The sequence below is a fragment of the Bolinopsis microptera genome, chromosome 10 (genome assembly GCF_026151205.1).
Source record: "Bolinopsis microptera isolate Bmic1 chromosome 10, MBARI_Bmic_1.0, whole genome shotgun sequence".
Lineage (NCBI taxonomy): Eukaryota > Metazoa > Ctenophora > Tentaculata > Lobata > Bolinopsidae > Bolinopsis > Bolinopsis microptera.
Window position 1 is genome coordinate 2,702,164 of NC_087081.1, and position 25,434 is coordinate 2,727,597.

The 25,434-nt window shown below is 36.7% G+C and overlaps 2 protein-coding genes across 2 annotated transcripts in view; both read right to left on the bottom strand.

The window, feature by feature from the left end:
- Positions 1 to 25,221, bottom strand: part of LOC134822041 (aflatoxin B1 aldehyde reductase member 2-like) — a 93,874-nt gene extending 68,653 nt beyond the window's left edge. Inside the window, exon 1 of the mRNA XM_063832879.1 lies at positions 25,199 to 25,221. The gene's annotated coding sequence lies outside the window, so the exon portion shown is untranslated. The remainder of the gene's footprint in view (positions 1 to 25,198) is intronic.
- LOC134822225 (hemicentin-1-like) lies at positions 42 to 25,434 on the bottom strand. The gene is made up of 42 exons (XM_063833133.1): positions 25,424 to 25,434; positions 24,957 to 25,082; positions 24,525 to 24,724; positions 23,342 to 23,482; positions 22,670 to 22,776; positions 22,331 to 22,403; positions 21,942 to 21,971; positions 21,390 to 21,480; positions 21,082 to 21,185; positions 20,213 to 20,359; positions 19,727 to 20,026; positions 19,340 to 19,463; positions 17,628 to 17,794; positions 17,350 to 17,457; positions 17,007 to 17,201; positions 11,689 to 11,792; positions 10,365 to 10,503; positions 9,871 to 9,958; positions 9,556 to 9,652; positions 9,147 to 9,275; positions 8,902 to 8,977; positions 8,651 to 8,752; positions 8,200 to 8,271; positions 7,616 to 7,756; positions 6,418 to 6,504; positions 6,159 to 6,249; positions 5,736 to 5,896; positions 5,396 to 5,583; positions 5,111 to 5,216; positions 4,849 to 5,000; positions 4,488 to 4,628; positions 4,101 to 4,217; positions 3,793 to 3,929; positions 3,302 to 3,438; positions 3,049 to 3,138; positions 2,746 to 2,847; positions 2,502 to 2,570; positions 2,058 to 2,242; positions 1,814 to 1,882; positions 1,503 to 1,601; positions 703 to 816; positions 42 to 536 (listed from the first exon to the last, which is right to left on the bottom strand). Exons 1-42 carry the CDS (start codon positions 25,432 to 25,434, stop codon positions 525 to 527), a joined length of 4,929 nt encoding a protein of 1,642 aa, XP_063689203.1. The 3' UTR covers positions 42 to 524.

Sequence of the window (25,434 nt, forward strand, 5' to 3'; positions counted from 1 at the left end):
AATACTTCTTTCTTACTTGTACTAAAACAAACTGCAATTAATGGAATATAAATTTTGAATTCGTTATTTTGATGGCACGCAGCAAATTTATAAAAAATGTAATAAAAGTCAAGCAAAAGTTTTGGTTTAAAATTAATTTCACTGTATGAAAAACAGATTATTTTTAAAATTACATATTATAAACATAGCATTGATTTAATTTGGTAAAAAGTGTGATAGGATTGGTAAAATAGTGTGATAGGATAGGATTATTTATTGTCACAACCTACTAAGCTACTAGTACTCATGCTCCTTATTTTTAAGTAACTTGTGTAAAACGTATAACAAATAAACTATTTATTTGGCTGTCCAGCAATATAATAGTGTGAGTTATTTATTTGTCCAGTACAAACAAAAGTGGATGAAAGTTGGGCAAATCTATTCATGCTGACGTGCGATTCAAAATTCGTAGAGTCTGAAAAGTGGAGTTCGTTTCTCAAGAAGGAAGAAACTAATTTACAATAATGAATGCCTCCAAGAGTCTATCAGTACCAATCCTGGAAAGTATAACGAGTTAAGAAATGTTTCATGTTTATTGCCCGTTGATTAATGATTGCTAATCCACTAAATACGATTTGAATACCGTCTAAATGCTCCGTAATAACCCGTTAATTGCCCCTTGATAATAAGTTAATTACCCCTAATTGATAATTTGTTAATTACCCGTTTGTTACGATGGTCGAGAGTGTAGTGATCGGAAGGAGGAGGAGGATTACCAGAGGAGCCTGACTTTCCACCTCTAGTGTCCAGTGTTTGAGATTTTCCTATGTTCGGATTCTACGAGAACAAGTAATTAATAATTAATAGTTTAGACGTTATTACCTAATTAACATTTTTAATATACGAAAAAAGTTGTGTATCATAATTGTCCGAAAGTTTGCTTTACTGATACAGTACACTGAAAACTGAAGAAAAGCATTATTTGGTAAAACTGATATGTTATCAATGATTAATTGAGTTTACACTTTGTCGATCTGTAAATCAAGCAACACCACTTATTTCATATTAAAATTGAATGAAAAATTCCCAAAGACGATCTCCTAAAATTTAAGGCTGCAGTTTGCGACCAACTACAGTTGTACTGATCAGGTCAATGATAGAAATAAAAAAGTTGCTAATTTTAGAAAGATGGCTGAAACTAGAAAAATGTCATGAAAAGATTAAGGACTGAAGTGATCTCAGTCGGTCGTTAAAACGGTTTTTTGTCTAACATCCCATAGTCTCTTGTCTCAAACTTCATTTACAAATTGTCGTTAAATAGTTTAAGGGTCCGTCAATAAGTTTGAATTGTTTCTGTATAAGTCGGCGAGAAGTCAAGTCGGTCCGGTCTTTCAATACATCTGAAGATCGAGATTTATTTATCAAATATTTTAAGAGTCTTACTGCTCATTGTTATGGTAGATCAATGTCGTACAAGTCAGTTTCTGTCAATATAGATACAAAATTAGATATCTCCAACTTACTCGTTTCCTCTGCTGAGTGAGAGTTGCTTGTTGCATGATGGTCGCCTCCTTAATGTCATGGTCAGGCTCATTTTTACTGAGTATAATTGGCTCTACCACCTGAATTAAGTAGTAAATCAGACAAGTTCTAGAAGTTCTAAAAGTTTTATAACGGTTACGTACGATGCGGCCAAGGATCGAAGTTGTATCGAAATTACAACTACTAATAATAAATACCGAATGATTTCAGTTCCATCACAAACAGGCGAAAGAATTTGTCCGATAATGCAGGACGAACTATACAGACCGACAGTGTGATGTTGTTATCTTACCTTTGGAAGGTTATCAGCGGCGGTATCAGGCATGGTGATAATAGAAGGCAGGTTCCTGTCGTCAAACGCCTGCGGAGTTATTAATTTATGATTGTGGGTTTGGGAGTGAAATGTATTTCTGTCGTACGAATCAATCTGACCAATCAGGAAGCTAGCCATAAACAACCAATCAGAGTGATCAAATATAATTCACGTGACTCAAACTAGCCAATCATAGAGCTGTACTATAGTTAACACTACATACCTGGTTCTCATAACTATCAGGCTGACTCCTCTCGTCAAACCTCTTCCCGGCTCTTCTCCTTCTCCTGCCGTGCAAGAAGACCACTACAATCAGGATCAGTACTATCACTATAAATACTCCTAACACGGACAAAGCTATCACTATTCCGGTGCTCAGTCCTTTACTCGTCTCGGCTGAAACTCCGCCTGGAGGAAGAGGGGGTGTGACACTGGTGTGACACTGGTGTGACACTGGTGTGACACTGGTGTGACACTGGTGTGACACTGGTGTGACACTGGTGTGGCACTGGTGTGACACTGGTGTGACACTGGTGTGACACTGGTTTGATTGTTGATTTCAGAAACGAGTGACTTTGAACTTTTAATTTCATTAAAAATGGGTCAGCTTTTATGGGTTTAATTTTTACAAAGGTAAAACTAAAGAATATTGTAAGGGGTATATTACTTCCGATAACGAGCTCGAAATGAGTTGTGAGCGAAGTAGCGTCGTCCGTTACTTTACAAGTGTAGTTTCCTGTGGAGTAATTGATATTAATAATATTAATGATAATAAGATATTAGTAATTAATTTTAAATAGAATGTTGATAAAGAATTAAAGGAGACAATAGTTTCGACCAACAGAAAGAGATTTCAAAGATCTATCCCTGTTCAGAACATCAAAATATAATCCTGTGAATAACAGACAAACCTGAATCTGCAGTTTCATCAGTATCTGCAATGGTGAGGACGGAATTCTTTGTTGAATAAGTTGTGTTCGTAGCGAAGGTTAGTCTGTTGTTGGAGTTCAGCACTGCAAATAATACCATGAGAATATGATAGAGTCGTCTTATACGATGGATAACAAATGGAAGAAAATTATAATCCGTAGAATGTTATAATTCAGCTTTTGTTCATAATAAAATAACAACGGCTACAACACACAGCATTAAAAATGATCATTATCGTTTTTAAAAGTTTAAAAGGTAAAACTGTAATTCATTAGTATAATTACGTTGGTCGTCCTTGTACCAAGCAATCAACCCATCGCTAAAAGTTGTCAGACACGTGAGTGCGACTGTCTCTCCACCCTTAACGGATCCACCTGAAAAGAGAGATGACATCACGTTAGATACGGTGAGTATAATATCGTCACGTGTTTATGAATATGATGACGTCACGTGAGTATAATGACGTCACACGAGAGAAGTAACGCTATATAATGAACTGTCAAGTGGAAGGGAAGTACAGGGTCAGTGGTCACTTACTCTGAATGATACTCATCGTGTTCGGCTTCATACTGAGAGTGAAGGTTAGTTTCTGTTCGTTGGCTGACAGTGCGTTTTTACTCATACACTTGATGTCCTTGTTGTGGTATAGCGGGAGGAATGTAAACTGCAGATTGCTGAAATTGGGTTGTCATGATGGTTCTTCTGAGTGATGAGTTGAAATTCAAATGTTGAATTGATGACGTCACGAATTTTTGGAGGAAAACAAGAATTGCAGATAGCTTCAACGATTTGAATCAGTTATGTACAATTTAAGGTTAAAACTGGATCTGGAGGAGTAGTTTTAGGGCCTATGAAATAATTTCCACCGGTATATTTTGTCGAGCTGAACATCCTGCACCTTTTTTTAACATCCTCGATTTGCTTGAATCTCAAAAATGGCGAGCTGGAGGCCAGTCTTACAGTATCTAATCCGACGTATCAGAGCTATACTTCAGCTAGTAAGTTATCATGAAACTATATAAACGTACCTTTGCTTTTGGTAGGAGTTTTTCTCTATATTAACAATATTAAAGTGGTCTCCGTGTGTGATATCAGCACCATCTGACCATTGCCACGTGACATCATCCGGAGCTGGGTTACCGTACACTGTACATGTTAAACGAATCTGATGGGGAATATTGGACTGATATTACGACTGATTGGGACGGTTTCAATTCATTTCTGCATTTAAATAATACATTATACTGCGGGGTTCCTAACAAAAATTATTGAATATGAAAAATAAAACTTCTCAATCACGTGAAATATTGCATGCATAATCACGTGACATATTCACCTGACTTCCGACGTTCTGAAAGACTTCTGTAGACCCTGTTCCTGACATTAACTTAGCGTCAAAGTTTACTGATATGTTGAACGATTTGCTGGTGGAAGCTGTCTCACTATCCCATGTCTGATGGAAAGATGTGATAAAAAACTTATTCTTGATTTGAAATTGAAGTTTATCAAAAAACTATCCCCAAAATAAAACCTCTAATCACCAATAACAAACTTTGTCAGTGCAACTAAACAACTCAAACATCTCAACCCGAACCTGAGTGGTATAGCGCACTTGTAGAGACCCAGGTTTGTGTAAAAGAAAGTGAAAGTGAAAGTGAAAGTGAAAGCGAAAGTGAAAGTGAAAGTGAAAGTGTACTTGAGTCTACAACATTTCAGCCCGAACCTGAGTGGTAGCGCACTTGTAGAGACCCAGGTTTGTGTACTTGACACTTTCTATCACGAGCGTGCTCGTAACTTCTATATTCAGATCTGGTCTCTCGTAGTTTTTTACCGTCCTCATGGTCCCAATATTACTTGTTATCTCCTGTTAAAGTGGAAGTGAAAATTGAGATGGTTTTGTAGGCTAGTTTTTAATATGACAAATGTCAACTCAGAGTCAAACTGTTAAGATGTATTATACTGTTGCAGCAAAACCGCTGAACTCTACTTCGTACTACTTCATATTCAAAATGATTTCGAGTTTTAAAGCATGGATAGTGGATAGATCGCGATTAAATTTGAGTTTTCCTCCAAGATACACTTACATCACTATTAAGAAGCACACTGCCCACTGTCCACTTGAACAGGGAGACCTCAGGAACCCCCAGACCAGTGCAGGTGAGGTTCAGTGCGGTGTACTCGTTAACTAACTCAGCAGCTACTGGCACACTCGAGGAGGTTACCGAGTACGGGCGATCTGAAATAGAAGAAATTAAAAGAAGGCTCACCATTATAAAAGTAAAAATTAAAGTGAAATTCCGTTTTATTCTATTTTATTGATTTGCGTAATTGAATATTTTTACTTACGCAGCCTGACGTAAGTGTATCCCTCTCCGGTCGCCTCGTTACCCTCGTAAGTGTGGAATCCTACACATCGATACTTTCCTTCTGTTGTGCCGGAAAGAGCGTTCACCTGACCAAATTGTTGTGTCAAATGATAGCAAGTAAATGTAATTTGGACCAAATATTTTAGCTCTGTTAGTATTTATAGTTTGAAAAGTGAAAATGAAAGTGAAAATGAAAGTGAAAATGAAAGAGAAAGTGAAAGTGAAAGTGAAAGTGAAAGGGCCAGGGTAAGATAGGATTACTCACGGTATACTGACTGCTCCTAACGTAACCACTAGCAGTACTAGTAGGCTGGTTAGCCTCCTTGGTGTCCCCAAAGAACCACTCCAACTTAGTGGGAGCTGGTTTGGAGGAAACTGTACAGGAAAGTTCCACGCTGTCGTCTGGATCTCCTGCCCGTTCTGAAGCTGCCATCACAACGGTCGGGTTTTGATCTGGAGTAAGGGAATGTGTTGAAAATAATTAATAATTATATTATAATTTATTGTATTATAATTGTTGCTGATGTTCAATTGAACGAATAATTTTAAAGTTAATTTATTAACTTATTAGTTAGTTGATTGTATATATCTAATAAACAACTAACAAATGAGGAGTGTACTCTGGGCGTTTCTAGAATATACCACGTCGCCGATCTTGTTGTCTGCGTAACAATTGTATGTTCCGTCGTCATCGTACTCCGTGGCAGATATTGTCAACATGCTTCGTAGAGTTGAGATATCTACCGCCGTCTCGTTCATCTTAAATCTGAAGAATAATTATTATAAGCAGAGAAAAGGGAAAAAGGAAATAAAGTTGGACAAGAAACATAAAAAAGTAGAAGGTAAACAGAACAGTCAGTTTGATGAGGTGAATTAGAACTTCCAGTGTTAGGTTGAAGAAGGAAATGAAGGTGGATAAAAAACATAAACAGATGACAAAAGAAGGAGAAGGTAAACAGTTTGGAGAGGTGAACTAGAACTGCAAAAGTCGAATTATAAACAAAAACATGGGTTACAATTTATCATACCTTCCTGTGTTAGGTTGAAGTAGGATGAACTGATCTGCATTGGACGAAGTGAGCTTCCTGCTCCACACAATGGATGAGGGTCGGGGTAGACCTGAAGAAAAAAATCGTAACAAATCAAAAATTCAAGATGATGGATTAATGCCATTCACCAACTCCCGGATTTACTAACACACTCATTAAATCTGAATCGTTAAAGCTTGATTCTTTAGCTTTTGCTAAAAGATTTGTCATTTCTACAGATGAAAAGAGATAACATTACCGGCAGCGGTGCAAGAAAGATTCAGTTCCTTCTTGTACGGTGCAGCTTTCGGGTTCTCAGCGTTCCATGTGATGGAAACTTGGGTCACTGAAAGAACCATGGTGAGTATGGTAGATCAGTTACTCCAAAAATTATTATTCTTAAATATATAATGTAATGTAATTTAAAATCCAAAACGATGTAAGACTAGATTTCATATTGTATCTAATATTCGCAGAATTCGAGCACTAGACCTCTCCATCTAACAAAGATCAGATTGCACTAATATCACAAAATAATTGTACACATTGGCTGGGTAGTGGGTATATAGTAGGAGAAAACAACATCATGTTCCCAAAAATATAGTTTTATCTTCTCAACAATTGGACCTACACAAGGACAACTTATATTCTGCTGAATCAGTGTGTTTCTCGCCCTTAACTGTGTTCTGTGCTGTACAATTGTAAGTTCTGTCGTCAACGGGTGCTAGTTTCGTTATTGTTAACACCTACACGACAAAAATTGTCAGTGAAAGTGACAGTATAAGTGAAAATGAGATTGAGTCTACATCATTTAAAGAAAGCAATCCTCTAGAAGCACAATTGTGCTAAAAAGGTAATTTGAAAAACTTTCAATGGCATGGTGAACAGGTGAAAGTGAAAGGCTAAACCTAGCTGTGTAACCAGGATATAAGTGAAAGTGAATGCTGCTAAACCTCTGTGTAACCAGTCACTGTTTTACTATTGCTAGTCTGATATTTGTCCTTCTGATTGGTATCAACTGACCACGTGATTTGTGACGCTACTGGGTATCCAATAGCAACGCATGTCAGTTTTGCATCTAGGCCTTCTGTTCCGAATTCTGTTCCGCTTAGTGTAACCGATATTGGGAAAGCTAGGAAGATGAGAATAAATAAAAAGAACTGTAATGACCCTCGGCCTCCTGAGTCATGACTTGAAACCTAATACACACCCTTGTCCCTTCCCCAACCATAACTCTACCAACAACCCGTGTCCTTAACCCTTATTCTAAACGAAAAGTGTTGTGACATAAATTGTATACTCCTCGCTGAATATCAACACAGGTTGAAGGTTCTCACTTCTCGAAATATATAAATGATACGATTAAGTAACAGGAGCTATAAAAACATGTGTTAATCGTCCTCAGTAAATTTAAATTAGAATTGGTTTTCGCAGTACGAGATAACCAAGTAACTTACCGACTCTGAGCTCGACAGTTGTTTGGTCAGTGTAGGTCTTGTCCTGGAAACTGTTTGCACATTCACAGGTGTAAGCCGCTATGTCAGTGGAGGAAGGGTTCTTGAAGGTTAGGACGCTGGTCAGCTTGAAATCCGGATCATCTGTAATTATTGTTGAATTTAATTTGGAATTTGTTTACCGAAAGTCAAGGTATTTTGTAGGGCGGGGGATTATCTCCCCGATCGGGATTCCCAGTGCAAATAAAATTGACGTCATTGATTCTATTTCTGCCTTTTACTGGATTCTGATTATCCAATATTCTTCATTTTTGATTTAAGAAATTCCTATTACCGGGGGGAATATATTCCCAGGAGGGCAAAACAAATGCAATTTTGTATTATTTCCGGTCCGAACGGGATTTCCAGTTAAAATCATATTGTAATCATTGATTCTATTTGTCTTATCTGTATTTTACCGTGTCTATTTCCGGCCATAATTCCGGCCATTATTACCGGGGTTATGATATATTCCCATTTTCCTTAATATGCGGCAATAAAAAGAGGGCATAACAAATTGTAATCGTGTTTCCTCCCTTCATACTTACATGCAGGAGTGTTGGTAATAGATTGTGAGGCTGTAGGTAGGATCAGTACTCCATTCTTCTTCCAAGTAGCTTCTGAAAATGTCATAGTTTTAAACTAATTACAACACTACAAATCTATTACATTTCTTGGGAATTATGTAATGTAACGTGATGGAAATATTTTGAACGGGCATGTCCTGTCCAAACCCAGGATGCACTACATGAAGAATTCGTTGTAACTTTATTTGAAAAGCATTAATAGTTTACTTACAAAGTTGGGACATGTTTGACGATCTATGAACTGATATCTAGTGCTATAGCAATACTAATATGTTTTCAGTTTTTAAAACTTGACCTTATACTTGGCAACTAGAATTATTGAGAAAATATGCAGTGACATTCTCATTCAATATGAAAGTGAAAGTGACGGTAAAAGTAAAACTTAAGAGTGAAATGAGCTACCAATTTGTACCTGTAGGTAAGGGAACACCGGAGCAGTAGCAGGTGAGCGAAGCACTGTCACCCTCATCCGTTGACACGAATGAAGTGGCTCTGGTGGCCTCTGTTCCAGTATCTGAAGAAGTTTTTGTTTGTCTGATTTTGTTCAAGAAAAAGATTTAGGCTGCATTATTGTTGGTTCACAATAACTGATAAACCAGAAATTTAGAGCACTGACAGATGCACACAAGAAAAATGTAAATAATCACAGTCCCCAACTCTTACAAGTTCTGACGATAATTTTGTGAGCATCGAATTGAGCGACGTTGTTAAGGTAACTGGTAGCTTCACAGACGTAATCCTGAAATTAATCTCACTTAAAACCAATGGAGACACCACTAACATGTCTCAGATGGTTTTAACAAAATATTTTAGCACATTTTAGCACTTTTTAGCACATTTTAGCACATTTTAGTACACTTTAGCACATTAATAATAAAACATTGTAAAGTTGTAATAAGAATATAAACCTGATCAGACGTTTGTTTCTCTACTTCCAGAACACTCTGGTAACCCGTTTCAGAGTCAGGTTTGTTAGAGATCTTGAAGCCAGCGTCCGTGTTTTGAATTACTTTACCATCTGAAGATCCCAAGAACCACTGCGGGAAATTAGAGAATTAGTGAAACCATTGAAAAGTGAATAAACTAATAAGCGGGTTTCGTAAGAAAGAATTAGGAAAGGAAGTTGAAGGGCTCGAGGAGTTAGAGCGAAAAAGAGGATATTAGAATGAAATAAGAATGGGTGAAGAAAAAAAAAAGAGACAAAAAATAAGTCATTTATTTAAAAGTTATTTACAGACATTTACAATATCAATTGCGATTTACAATGTAATTTTAGATTGGGCAAATAATCTAAGTATATAAAATGCCTGTATGTACCCTGATTTGCTCGGGTGCAGGACTTCCTTGAGCAGTGCACGTGATCACAACCTTATCACCAGCTGCTATCTCCCGAATACCATCATCCACTGTCACTCTGTAGAGAGATTAGCTCAACTCAAACGCAAGGAAATGTTTTGTTAAACATTAGGTATTGAATGTAAAAAATAAAGAAATATAAATTTAGTAAACATTCATGATTCTTTTCTTCTAAATCAGAGCATTCAACATCTTTATCCTTGTTGCGCTGAGTGCTGACTGTAATTTGACAATATGTAGATAAATTAATTAAACTTAACAAAAAATATCACAAACGTTAAATATTTGACGAGAACTTTAGTTTCCGCACTGCTGAGCTTGAGTACCCCCTTAGCGGCGTTACTAGCTTCACACTTGTAATCTCCTGAAAATGTTCGAAATATTAGCAGGCAATTAACAGGCAATTAGCAGGCAATTAGCAGGCAAATATTAGCAGGCAATTACAAAACTCAAAATTCAAAACTTCAGCTACTATAGTATCTGGTATCAGTACAAATGTGATTGTAAATCTACCTGAGATCTGACTTCAATAGATCAAATACGTTAATATTTTCAAGTGCGTTGGTCAAATATAATTAATGAAAATTACATTATGTAAACCAATGCCTGGTAAGTGATAAGGCTCAATCTATTATGTAATGTGATGTGAGAATCGTTAAATTGGATAACTGCTACAGATATCCCACCCAAGCTCATTAATTATATATAATTAATAAGCTTGGGTGGGATATCTGTAGCAGTTATCCAATAAATAGGAGCATCAAGCTAACCTCCATCTGAAATCTTTATATCTTTAATAGTCAGCTCCGAGTAAGCCTGGTGGTCATTGACGACCTTCGTTGTTATGGCAATGTCTTTAAACTCCTCCTTTTTCAAGTCTATCAAAGTACCGTTAACATACCATGTTACCTGAAATAATGATAACTCTAAGTCTAACATTATAACACTAACAGCTGATTATAGATAATAAGCTTCAATATGCAAATGAACTTGGCTCTTTAAGTGTTCCGGAATCCGGACTCAGTAAGCATTAGGGTCCGAACACGGACCTCTGAACACGTGACAACACACGTGACAACACACGTGACAAATGGCACTGTGTGTAGAGGTCGTTCCTGTACTCGTGACGAAAGTCATGATGACAAAAGTCGGGCCCTTACCAGTGGCGTTACGTTGCCTGTTGTTTAAATTATTATGACATGACATGATTCTTATTATGATTCTTGTTATAATCATCGATTACGTAATCTATGTGTGTACACTGTACGTGATTCACTCTCAATAATGACTGTGAGTTTTTAGCTTTTTTACTAATGATCCCGACTTATAATTGCAATTTCTTGGTATATTTTGGTATTGTTTGACATTTCTTGGTACAAATTATATCATATCATATTGAACTAATTTCACAATCACAGATAATTACATTTGCATTTATAAAGTATTGGCTGCATAGTGCATATAGTGCAAATATTACATGAGGAATTTGTAAGCTGGTTTGGTCAGACAAACCCTAGGCTGCAAAACTACTGAATAGATAGCACACATAGCACGCTCATTAACTAATTAATAAATTAAGCGGTACTTGATACATGTTTCGTATCCCAATATCAGCCTTCGGCGGCGCGCGCTTCGCGCGCGAAAAGTGGCATGCAACGTATGTCAAAGCGGTACCTAATTACTAATTAAGCGATAATTGAGCGTCACGATGTCTTCTGACTACTGTACTCCTTGTTCTAATAATCGGCATGAGTCGATAATGAAATATCATTATCAGGTACGTGATAGAGTATAAGATCGTAAATGGGGTATCTAGACGTAAATCCTAAATGCAGTAACAAGCAAGCCTGTTGCTAATGCTATAGAATACGGCCACAAAAATGTTCATCAACTATAGCATATCGAGAATTCTTAGAAATCTGGCATGACTTCATAAAAATACTTTGAAGATATGTTGTACAAAGATCTTCCTCTATTTTACGGATGATACCAGTTAATATACCCGCAATATATAACTCATATAAAACTTATCTTCACCATTTAATACCAATGAAATAACCAATAACTAACACGATCCTAAAATTAAATACCAACCTCTTTTGGAGTCGGTTTAGCATTAGCGGTGCACCCCAACTTTAGTGTGTCGTCAACAGTGGCAGTGACGCTGGTTGCTGCTGCCTTCATCACAACTTCTTGCTCTGAGACACAATTGTTGTAAGTTTGTGGAGCGGCTTTCCAAATAAGAGTCATTTCATAATTCATACCATAGAATTGGTAGGTTTATAATCTACCAAGACGCTCGCGGAGTTGGACTCGCCGACGGTCTTACTTTTAATATTTGGAACAAATATTTTAAATTTTACGAGTATCACTATCACCCGTTAACATGGAATTAGAAATAGAACCACTCATTTTATACGGCTTCATGCAGTTCCGTTTACAGTTTACACCTTACGGGGGAGCGTGCTAAATCAGTTTACACTCTACAGTCGATATTCGAGAGTTTTCTAGGGCCCTGACAAATGACAATTGAAAAAGAGTTGATTTTTGTTGTTGCATAACTGAATAACTCTCCAGGGAAGCATCCATGTAAACAGCTTCTAGTCACTAGTGCATGTTTTTGTTATCATTGCACAATAAGCTTGCAGGATTTCATAATTTTGTTCATGCTTCCGGATTCTTTAAGTTTAACTAATTCTGTGTCCAGGCAAAAAGTTCCCAAAGCCGTGGATAAGCATTTAATTTCGCTCATTCGCTGGGACTGGGAGTTGAATAGGATTATATTAAATTGCTTGTATCGCTACCCTCTCTAACTATAACTAATACTATAAGACATATAAGAGCGAGCCACGTACAGCATTTGATTTTCTGTGGGCGGAAGCCAGTAACTGTAAGTGTAAGACGTGTAATGATCTTGCGTTCTATAATTCTCTGGACGTCCTCTACTTCTTTAGATAACCATGAGGTAATTTGATTTCGAGCGCATGGCGGTCCAAACTCCAAAGTTTTATCTTCAGACGTGGATGTTTTTGCAGATTCGATTGTGCTTATAGTTATAGTAAATGCAATTAAAGTAAGTAATAAGCTGAGCCATTACTATTAGCACAAGCAGTGCTACATAAATCGGCGAAGTCTTTTCGACGGAATCAGCTCTTTGAGTTTGATGTATCGGTATAACTTTAATCAAATAAATTTTCATTCCAAGATCAGATTAACAATTAAAGACAGGTAAATGAGTGCCTGGTTACTTGCCAGACGTTACCTGTCTCCTCCGTGCTCCATCAGGGTCGTGAAGTCAGAAGTGGCCCGGCCCCGGAAAAAAAGGAGGTCGCAACGTGTCAGAGAATCACCTCTGACGTATTACTATTGGTGTAACTACTAACTATAATCAAATGAATTTACATTCCAAGATTTGATCAAAGATAGGGGATTCAGGAAACGTAGTATCCAAACATTTGATCATAATCACATTCACAATTCACATTGTATTGACACCATTACAAACTTACATTTATAGATTTTTGAATCTGGAATAAAGCATTACTATTAGCAAGATCCAGATCATCTTTACTGATCTCCAGTTCCCTAACAGATACTACAAATTTTCCTTGGTCCCACTGCTCTCCTATACTAACTGCTGCCTGTGGTAAATCTAAAACTATTATATAGCGGTATGTCAATGTGCAGTGAATTGTGAGAAGCAGGAATTGTGATTATATAAGTTCGCGTAATTGGAAACATTTTTATGAATTGTTATAGAGACAAAGTAAACGCAGTTTTATCCGTCGAGTCAGTATTTTAACTATAACATAAATAATTGTTATCGCTATGTTTTTTAATATTTGGAGCAATTTTCTTGACTGACTGATTTAGAGAAAATATCAGGTAATCATGGTCTTCAACAAGGTAAAACGGAACTAAGAATAACATTGACCCTCATTCCATTTCCTACAGCATTGTGTAAACAAAGTTACAAATTCGCTTCGTTATGTAAGCATTACCAATTACATTTACATTTGTGTAAACTGTCAGGTTAACGAGATTTGCCGGGTTAACGAAATCTGCGTTCCACATTCTGATACTCGTGATCGTTGATGTCAATTTTATCGTACGAACACCAACTATTCCGTTCTCGAAAGGCTCATACAAAAAGAAGACAGATTACCACACCCGAGGCGTCTCTGAATTGAATGAAATATCCCAGGATCGATATCTAGAGCAATTAATGGGCCAAGCAGTCTAGTTCTATGGAAGACGATATGTAGGCTGGTTGATTGATACTCTTCATAATAACTTTGTTCTGAGTGTGGTCAAAAAGGATTTCTGTGTAAGCACCATGGAGGAAAATGATTTCCGTGTAAGCACCTGACCTATGGGATCCAGTTGAACTGGCAACTGCTGAAAAGACGTGGATCCATCCATCGGAGCATCTTGATCTAGGTGGTAAGTTGAATCGAAGAGCAGCACAATAACCTCTTTTACACACAGTATCCTTTAAGAAATCTTAAATGAATTCAGTGTCTACACTAGAGCTCGGAGGGGATGAACATTGGAACCATAAACCTAAATTTGCGTGGAAACGGTATTACTATTATACTGATCAGCAACTTTTTATAATGCAATTCTACCCTAAGTTTCAATTTTCTGTATTTTCCTCTCCTGAGGGCAACCATTTAAATACCTTTAAAGATTGCCAAGCATTGTTTTAACAAAACTGTAGAACTGAGGGGCCAATACTTTCCCTGGTTTGAGCTTCTTAAAGGCCAATACGTGCCGAAACATCCGTTTATTATTACACAGACATTCCTTGTTGCTTATTAGTTGGTGACAGATGCGAAGTCAGCGATGAAAATTGCTCCAAATAGTGTACTTAAGTCACGCACAGTCCTATAGTCACTAAGTTTTTAAAATAAAACTCTGGCGGTTTAGCACAGGCTGCGTTTAACACAAATCTGCAACGCTTCAAATGGCAAAAATACAAAAATTAAAATATCATATCATATCATATCTATCATTGTACATCTCCCGGAAGAAACAAAATAGTTGTCATGGAAACACTATGGTGACGTCATGATCATTTGGCGATCCCGTCATATTCATTAAAATCATGTCCGTCATCGGCATTAAAATCAATCGAGATGTTTCTCTAATTCGCAGTTCATGGCGGCTGCTCTACAGCTTTCAGTTTATTTTAAGGGGGTCTGCTCTTCATGATAAATCACTCATAATATAAATTAAGATCTGGCAAGTTGGGACAATTCCGTGCTATCCTCCCAAGAAAAGGGGTCCAAGTACACAGACCTTGAACGTCTCAGCTTCGGAGAAAATATGTCTCCTCGAAGTTGGACTATGGGTGTACAATTCTACCCACGATCTAAAAAGATAAATATGTCTCTCAATCTGAGGAAACAAATCTGTCTCCTTAAATATTGTAGATAGATCGAAATTGCCCCAACTCCCATGCCCGTGAAACATATTATATATATATTATACATCATCTTGATCAACCTCCCGGATGTTTAATTCTAAAATTATATCGCTTTGTTTCAAGCAAACTGACGTTCTCGCAACTACCAGCTGGGCAACACATACAGCGTTGCTGGGCAACACATACAGCGTTGCTGGGCAACACATACAGCGTTGCTGGGAAACACATACAGCGTTGCTGAACATCGCTGTTTCGTTGCAAAAACCGAAATTATATACTCAATAATAAATATATACATAACATTATACAAAGCAAAAGTCAGAGTCAATATATAGCCAGAAACGAGGCACAAAAATTTAGGGTCCCAGCGGCCAATAAATAAATACCAGTGAACCACGAAGCCATAAAAAGGGGCACAAATACCCAACACCATGGCGAAAACAATTTTGTATCCTAAAATCTTACGTTTAGCATTAAATATCATCGACATCTGCATATCCTAAAACGGTAGAATTAGGGTTATTCGGGTAGTCATTCCATTGAAATAACATACACAAAATTTCTCTATCACAACTTCCTAATCACTCCCGAAGAGAATAATTTAAGATTTCCTAACCAAAACACATGCAGGGCTACGCCCTACAATCTTCTTCATTCTACCTATCGCTAGGCCACAGGGCCACTACAAATGGTTACTGACAAAGAAAACCCTGTCAAGGGTGGCTAGTGTTACAACTGCCAGTACAAATCAAATTTAAAAACTATCATTCGCAATGCCTCCATTTGTGTAAAACTAAAATGAATTACAGAATTTAACTAAAGTCATCATCATTGACTGCAAGACCTCGAAACATAAACAAAAATACAGTCAAATACTTATACAGATTTCGGTTTTCAAATGAACGTCTTGTCAATTTTCGATGACTTTTAAATGGCATTTGTTTCAAAAATACACATTATCTGACTATAATTAGCAAATTTGGAGTCTTTCAGTTGTCAAGATAAATTGTGACCAGAGATTGGCATTGGGCGTCGACAATTTGACTGAGGCAGAAATTTCAGTAGAAAAGTTGCTCCTACACAATATGTAGTTGATAAGTATGTCGATCTGTGCTTCCTCCGCCTGTCTGTCCGTCCATATGTTTGTCTGTCTGTTTGTCTGTCTGTCTGTCAAGACATTTCCTCCGCGTGTAATAAGCACAACAAGCATGAAACAATCAGCAAATGACAACTTACTTGATTAGCAAATGAAACCATACTTTGTCAGCAAATAAAGTTTGCTTGGGTAGATCATCAAAAGAGGGAAACAAATGGGACAGGGTGATGAACAGGTAGAAAACAAATAAGGCATGCATTTTAGGGTACAAAGCAATGTTTCACTTTCACATGTTTTGTTAATGAGTTGTGTTACCACGGTGAAATATGATGCTAGGTGAGTGATTCACTTACTCTAACAGCAGCAGCGGAGAGCTGTAAAACACAAGAACAATTTGTAGTCGTTGTCTTATGTGGAGCAACTATCTTTACTGTGGCCTTGGAAATTTCCTGTTCAACTCGACACGCAAACAATCTCCTTGAAACTTTACCGAACATAGATATTCCCCCACGTTTGGGGGCATGTTTGACGTTTAACAATTGAAAAGGGGGGCTGTTTGTATTTGTAAGCCCCTGGCGCATTTTGTCGGTTAATCTAGATCAATTGCCGACACCATTTGTATCAATCTTGTTTTCTGAATTTCTTCTGCTTCACTCAATAACTTAGCGACTAGCACAAACTCTCTCATCACATCGATCTCACTGCACAATTTCAGAATCGCTAATGTCGCACTTGATGGAATGGCAAGCCTACAGCCGTGAAGCCATCTTGGCACTCTTCTCCATCATAGCATGGACAATATAAGCGCCAAGATGGCCCGAGTCCAGAGCGCGTGGCTAAAACTGACCGTTCCGCTATCGGCCGGTAAGGGAGATGGATTCAAATCACCTATGGTTAGTGTCACTTCACTGGTAGATGTATGGGAGTACTCAGGTTGGTAGTTGAGTGCGCGGCTCACCGCTGAGCACGTGTACACGCCCCCGTCTGTAAAACCTATGTTCTTTATGACGAGTTGGTGAGTAGAAGGCTTGTCTATCACGTAGGGAGAGTGGGAACTCTGTGAGTTCGTTATTTGCTGGTCGTCTGGGGAGTTATGTTATGTTACTTCTGAAAGAATTCATAGCAGTAAAGAGTTAATCGGGCTGATGACATATGTTACGACATTCTAACAAAGCTTCAAGCAAATCATGATTGCATGCCCATTGTTTTTAAGAAAAATTGCAAAACTCACTGTAAGACCATGAAACATCTGGATATGGATAACCCGTAACTGCGCAAGACAAGCTTGCTTCACTATTTAACAACGTTATATCCGCTGACGCTTCAGCTGTTACTTTCTCTGAAACGATCGTAGATTTTAATTATCTAAAATTACTGTCTAGTCGTATTTTCACTTGTACGTCACAAAATCAGCTCTAGGCGGTCAAACAACAAAAAGTACTATGCCAAAATCCAGATATTGAGAAGTGAAGTTTGACGGAATAAATATGTAGCAGTATTTTCACTCACCAGTTATCATTACAAATGTCATCTTCTGTTTCCAATGCTTGGAATTGAAGGCTACACACTGGTACACACCACTGTCTCTACTATCGTAAGAAGTGAAGGTCAGGCCCACACTCTCCTTGAATGTGTACCGAGAGGATAAGTCTAGTAGTGCTCCATTTTTCAGAAATCTGGAGAGGAGAAATATGAGGTAAGAAGAAGCTAAAGACTAAAGATGGGGACTAAAGATGGGGAATAGTTAGGACTTAGGGTCAGGGATGTTTTGACACGAGAAATGTTTGGGCGATAGATTCGTGATAAAGATTCATTTTTCTGGTGTACTTTTTGGCGTTAGATGTAATAATATCTGATAATGTGGCCACATGGCAATTACATCTCGTACAATTGTCGCATATAAATATTCGTCAGGAATTGTAATCAGATTTATTTGACTAATGCCTTATTATAATACGAATTGATTACTTAACACGAATATTCAAGACCGGCGGTGTCCATTAGTACAGATAAACAAAATGTGATGATAACTTTTGGAACACGTTTGGCTTTGTAGATTGTTCGAGAAGTTCTACATTTAGGGCCGACTTAATATTCCGTTTAACTAAAAATGTATTTATCATAAACGATACGGGAAAGATTAGACTTGGGAAAAGATAAGACTTGGGTAGATTAATCGTTGTTTTTAACTATCCCTTGTTTAGAACTTTTATTTGATAATATCATAAACGTAAAATATAAATAACACAGACAAAAATGATTTATGCAATTACTCCGATAGGCTTAGAAATTAGCGAAATCAGTTCCTACTGAACTTTAAATTTTGTCAGACTTTTTTAAAAGTAATGAATTCAGGTATTTTATGAACTATTTTAAGATTACAGATTCTTAGTTAAACACTTTTGGCTCATTTCGGAGGTGGACAAAAGATTTATCGGTTATAATATCGTATTTCAACTTTTATTTTCCGTCGCTGAGAGAGCAGGTGAATACACCAATGTTGTGTCCGCCTACTAATTCACTAACAATATAAACAGACAGCAACAATAGGAATAGACAGTGCAGGACATGGAGGAACGAATGAGTTAAACAATTTGTTACGACTTTGAGCACGATAAGAGCATATGAAGGGCACATTAGGTGGTTGATTAGGTGGCTCAACATGATTGTAATTCTTGTGAAACAGAAGTTACAGGGAAAAAAGGTTCATTTTGAGGAATTCCAAAAATTTCCACCGAAAGGAAAGTTTATAGACTTTAAAATTTAAATCTGGGTTTCGATTACGATTAAACTGCAGTTTAGTCTTCCATGTAGAATGCAGTACCTGCACATTCATTATTCAAATTCAACAAATATTTTCACTCTCAAAACTGCAGATCCCTTACCTGACTTGGTCAGCGCCGGTGGCAGTACAATAGGATGTTACTAGGGTGTTACTAGGGTGTTACTAGGGTGTTACTAGGGTGTTGCTAGGGTGTTACTAGAGTGTTACTAGAGTGTTGCTAGGGTGTTACAAATATTTTCACTCTCAAAACTGCAGATCCCTTACCTGACTTGGTCAGCGCCGGTGGCAGTACAATAGGATGTTACTAGGGTGTTACTAGGGTATTACTAGGGTGTTACTAGGGTGTTACTAGGGTGTTGCTAGGGTGTTACTAGGGTGTTACTAGAGTGTTGCTAGGGTGTTACAAATATTTTCACTCTCAAAACTGATCCCTTACCTGACTTGGTCAGCGCCGGTGGCAGTACAAGGAATAAAGATACTCATAGCTTCATCCCCCAGATACACGTCATGTATGTAAAGAGTTGCTGGAGCTCCTGTTATGGTGATCTCTGCAACTGCAGCTGAGGAAAAGTTGGTTGTGTCAAGGAAATTCATCAAAATAACTCAATTAGTTATAAACTGCTTAGAAGCATGGCTACTGGCTACTGGCTACTGGCTAATGGCTACTGACTACTGACTACTGGCTACTGGCTACTGGCTACTGGCTACTGGCTACTGGCTACTGGCTACTGGCTACTGGCTACTGGCTACTGGCTACTGGCTACTGGCTACTGGCTAGCCTCTTTGTATAGACAATATTCAGTTAATGTACTGAATTTCTTACTTGATTCTTTGACTTTAAGAGTGATGTAAGAGTCCGTGTTTCCTTCAGTATTTGAACAGGAGCATTTGTAAAGGCCAGCATCTGCTGATGCTGCCTTTGATATCGTCACCTGTCTACCAAAATCACTCTGAACAATCCTATCACTGAAATCAAGCGCAACTCCATCTCCGATAGTCCAGACGTAGGTCATAGTGGCAGGGTGGCCGACACCCAAACAGTAAAGGTCGACTGAGCTGTCTTTCTCTACTGTGATCTGACCTTCTTTAAGAACTGTAGGTTTTATGTCCTCCAATGATGATTCTGGGAGAGTTGCTGAGTGAGTGGGAAATATGGGATTTCAAATCAATCAATTGATTAATTGATTTTTTTAAACAAACAAAAACAGTTTTTAAAATGAGCCAGTACCTCAGTGCCTGCTGAGTGCTGACTTGAGTTTAAACAAGAAAGATACTCCGAGTACCTCATCTGGCTAAATTGTGGACAAACCTGAGTTGGCAAGGTTCTGAACATTATACTCCTTCAGATCGAAATATTGTTGAGTTTTTGAGTTGGTGGCTCGACACTTGTACATCCCGTTGTGTGATGATGTCATGCTCATCAGCACTAGACTGTTCTTCTTTACGGTATAGGTCTCTGAGAGGATGAATTTTAGATTTTCATTGGGCAAAAGGTTGACACGGATGATGACTCAAACTGCGTAGGACTCCACCTCCATATAGAGCATGGACTGACTCAGAAGGAAAATTTTAACAATAGTGTTTCAGTGTGTATCCTAGAAAATTCAAGTCCTAGTAGTTTAGATGTTAAGGAGCACCGATATATACATGCCTTAAATTCCCTCCGCCCCTCAGGAATAAATAGTACAAACCCTTTTAAGATTCCTTTATTGCATAATTGATTTTTATTTTGTCTGAGGGGCTTTCCATAAATTATTTTTTTTAAATAATTGGTCCTTTTATTGATGTTTCATATTTCACGGCAGTTTCCTTTTCAGAGTTTGAGTTTATATTTAGAAACTAACCATACTATCTTTTAGATTTATGTCACTTATGATGGCTCCGGCTGAAAGTACTATGACTCATTTTATCTAGAAGATTGTAGTTTCATTGCTTCTGAAGTAGCTATTTTAAAATTCAATTAATTATTATGTATGAGTATCAAGCGCTGTATATCAAAATGGTTTAGTTTTAACATGGAATCTTTTCCAAAGTGATAATCTAATGTATGCTTGCCAAATAAGTTATTTATAAGAAGATATTTGAAAATGTTAAATAAATTGTTTGTGGAAACTGGACAATGATTTGAATTTATGTACAAGTAATACTAATAGCGGATCTAATTCCTACATAACTTACCACTGTGGTATTGGAAATCTTCCCCCTCAAATGGATAAACAAAAGCGGCAAGATCTTGAAAAGGTTCGTTATCTTTATACCATGTGATAATGGCAGGGGGGTTGCTGAAATTATTGATATCGTTTTACTTTCACTAATATTGAGATCCATGAAAAATACCTTCATTCTCAGGGATTAAACTGACTTATGTTAAGCCAGAGATTGTTGAGAGAAAAAGTATCAGGATTTATATATTCTGCTTATATATTTAAAACGTGTTAAAATTAGGGTTTGTGGCTCTCCTACCGGCAAAAGATAATGTAAGTTACCTATCAATTTCGGGACAATCCAATATGAGAAGGTCTTCAGCGAGTAAACTAACTTTGTTTTCAGTTTGCTTGCTTCCAGGAGTTTTCAGATCTGAGATATTTAGCTCTTGTTAGTCATACTTTAAAATCATACTAATGTTATCATCAATAGAAAGCAAAAGAATAAAAATTTTCTGGTAAGTCAAAAGGGGAAATTCCATGAAATGTCATATCCACGCTTTTAAAGTGAAAAATAGATCAATGTCGCTAAAAACGGCTGTGAAATCAATATCATTCACTGTGCATATTGTGCGGGATATGTTATCGAATCTTTTTAAAATCAGGGAACTAATCATTATAGACGAATCATGGTTTATGCAAACACCCAAATCACTAACCAAAAGGGGGAATTTCATCCAAAATCACAAGAATCAAGTTTAAAATCAGGAATCGCTTGGAAAATCTTCAATTTGATTTAACAGAGATGGATCAAGACTTTTTGAGATTTAAAATAAAGAAGATCAGTAATTGAATTAATTCATTGCTTCACAAAAATATTACATACGTATATACCTTCCAGGGGAGGTGCAATGTAATGAACCACTAAAAATGTTTTCACTTAGTTCAATGATATCATAATCACGTTTGTTCGATTCGATGCATTCAGTATCAGGCAAATCTTAATTATTCTAACTACTTTCAGGCACATACATCATAATGTAATTTGATAACCATAACCATAACCATTCACTATTTAAGTCAATAGTTAATGTGCTAGAATAACACCATTCTGTTTCGTTCAACAAACGATCAGTTTCAAGTATCAAGCATAGATATAAGAGTAGAGGATCTTCGTAATTTCCGCCATCCACTTTCGGGGATTTCTCGGTCGAGATGTTTATGGCGAAAATTGCAATGATCCCCCAATAATAAAGTGCTGTAAAAGGGCTGGTTATACTTACAATAGCTTTCGATCTCAACTTCCACAATATTACTGAAAATGATGTGTGTTCCATCTTTTGTCACATCTGTAACCTGAAGATAATATTTATGATAATAATATAAAAGAAAATATCTATTGCGAAAGTCGATTGAAATTTCGATTACGTAAGTTTCGTACTCATACAATAATGAAACTGATTAGTTTAATATTATTCGAAAATTCATGAGTTACTAATCTTTTAATCTTTACGTCATAAAATCTCAACTGAGCGATCCCAATGTAATTTAAATTGAGACAGACATTTTAAGAAAAAGATGGGCAATAATGGATCCGTCCCAGTTCCACTCTATGAACTAACCTTGCACTGATAGTAGCCAGCATCGTTACCACTAGCCGAGGAGACGGTAAGGGTCCCTGTGTCGTCAGTAACACCGTTAAATAACTCAGACAGCGTGTTCCCGATATCTGAAATGGTAGATAAGATAAGATAAGATAAGATAAGATAAGATAAGATAAGATAAGATAAGATAAGATAAGATAAGATAAGATAAGATAAGATAAGATAAGATAAGATAAGATAAGATAAGATAACATAAGATAAGATAAGATAAAATAAGATAACATAAGATAAGATAAGATAACATAAGATAACTGTAAGACAAATGATAAATAACTTAAATCTGTACATCTGATTATATCGGGAAATATAACACGTACAGGAATACAGATATAGACTAAATTTGACGCTAAGGTAATTTTAGATTATCTTAGGATAAATCAATCATTCGATTTTAATATTCAACGGCGATTGTAAATGCTTTGTGGTCAAAACATTTACACTGATCTGACTAGATACCACCTCAACCCAAATATTTCATTGAAAAATGACGTCCTTTCTTGAAAAATTCAAGAAAAAAAATGTACACTGATGACATTATAAAAGATCACTGGTGAGGCAATGGAATTAATTCTATGACAACTCATCAATAATGTAACTGGATGTATCGGCCAATACTCCACACCAACTTACTAGTAGGGAAAGTATCGCTATAAAACCACTGGTAATTCGCTGAGTCGCCCACAGCGGTGATCGAACAAACCAGGCTTATTTTATTTCCCTGGTTTACGCTCATACTTTGAGGCTCACTTTGCCACTGTGGCGTTAACGTAACTGAAACGATTCGCAGGGTTAGTTTATGGTAAATGTTATTATGGATTGATTTAAGACAAATTTGTTATTCCTTAATAAGGTTAGAATTAAAAATTATTAACCTCAAAGGTGAGGGTGATCCCTTATTTTTAGATTTACGCCATTACTGAGTCTGCATAGTGACAGTTCTATAAAATCAACTTGCGAAATATTAACTTAAAGATCACTAATAAGTTTATTGAAATGTTAAAAATAGTGACTGAAATGAAGTTATAAATTAAATTCAATAGCATTTTTTCCGAAAATATATGGTCAATGGTGGCATATTTGAAAGTTTGAATGAGACAATATTGTCATATTAACTATTGTAAAAATTCTCCGCACCAATATTTCATTGACACTCAGACACTTTAATACAATCTACGGCAATATTTCTCATATTTAATATTTACGGCCTAATATTTGTAGCAGAAGATTCCGAGCCCTAATCAAATGATCCCTGTAAAGTTACGGGTGCGTAACCAAGTTCAGCGAAACATTCAACAGCTATACATACACTTTTTAGTCAAAGTAACACTCACATGTTAGGTTTTACATTTTCTAATTTGACACGTTACCTTTTCAGGGCTATATGTAACAGCTTAAACAATAAATTGACGGTCACTCCCCGAAATTGTTGAATAATTGTACATTACAGAACATTAAGTGCAGTGTCCATGTTACCACACTAGCGTAACATTTTGACACAAACTTACGAAAAAATTCTTTCCTATATTCGGTAAATTCACCCGGGTTGGTAATATTTGGTAGAGTCTCATTTTGCAATGGTAATTGCAATGGTATCTTATCCAACGCTGAATTGAGATTTGGGGTACATTCAGGCTTTGGAATTTCTCAAAATATGTTTATTTTCTAGAGCTGGACGTTTTTCAATTAAGATTTAGGAGCAATTGATTGTTTGACAATGATTGGGCTGTAAAAATGCAAAACATAAAACATATCACAAAAATTAGTCGAATTGGAGAAGGAATGTAAAATAATGACTGTCATGGTTTCTACTTACGTGATCTTTTCCTCCGATGATTGTGGTGATTATTTAAACTTTGTATCTTTCGAATACTGACGTGACTAACATCATTAGGTTCTATTTTAAAATCTGCATCTATTAAGTCGGGATGAGAACATATTCTGTAGTTGAGCTCTACTTTTCTGAGATCTGGAGGGTTGGTCCTTAAGTTTTTACATCGTGTTGGACACTTATAACTGAAAAAGAGAAGTAATTAAGGTGACTTCCAGTAGAATGGTTTAACAAGACGTATAACATTTCACACGCTAAACTGTTGAACCGACATAATTGGTAATTGGTAATAATAATTAAATTAATTGACAACAAAGCGCGCGGAAAATGGTGTGGTTCCATACGTGAAATGCACCGCGCACAACATAAAGTACATACAACGTGCTTCGCAAAAGCAGTCTAGATAAAAACACTTACGTAATAGAGGACTGTAATCGATGATTGTGGTCTTTTGGGGTGAAATTACAGTCGATAGTAGAAGAAAGGACGACGTAGTGGGATAGAAGGTAAAGTATCAAGCATATTAGAGGGTATTGTGTCATACTGAAGGGAAAATGGTTAGTCAGATATAAGTCAATAGATAAGAGTTCATTTTGTAAACAAATATTGGTCGATTTCTGAAAAAATCATCACTACATTAAATTAATTCCTTTTGTAACGTCCTCAATAAATGTAATAGATTTACAGTGTTGCAATTATTGTTAAATATACCATTGTCAGACAAATATTTTAATTGCTTTACTCAGTTAGTAAAAATGTTGTAAAAATGTTGTTGACATAGATAATTTGTCAAGGTTAACAAAATGTTTACAAACTGAGTAAAACGATTGAAATATTTGTTCCAAATCCATGATCACTAAACTATAACAAGCCGGATACCTCACCTGCAGGTCAT

Coding starts and splice junctions, on each gene's coding strand:
- LOC134822225 (XM_063833133.1), bottom strand. Junction 5,217..5,395: donor TTAGGAGCAGTCAGTATACC/GTGAGTAATCCT, acceptor CAATTTGGTCAG/GTGAACGCTCTTTCCGGCAC. Junction 3,930..4,100: donor TTCAGAACGTCGGAAGTCAG/GTGAATATGTCA, acceptor ATTCCCCATCAG/ATTCGTTTAACATGTACAGT.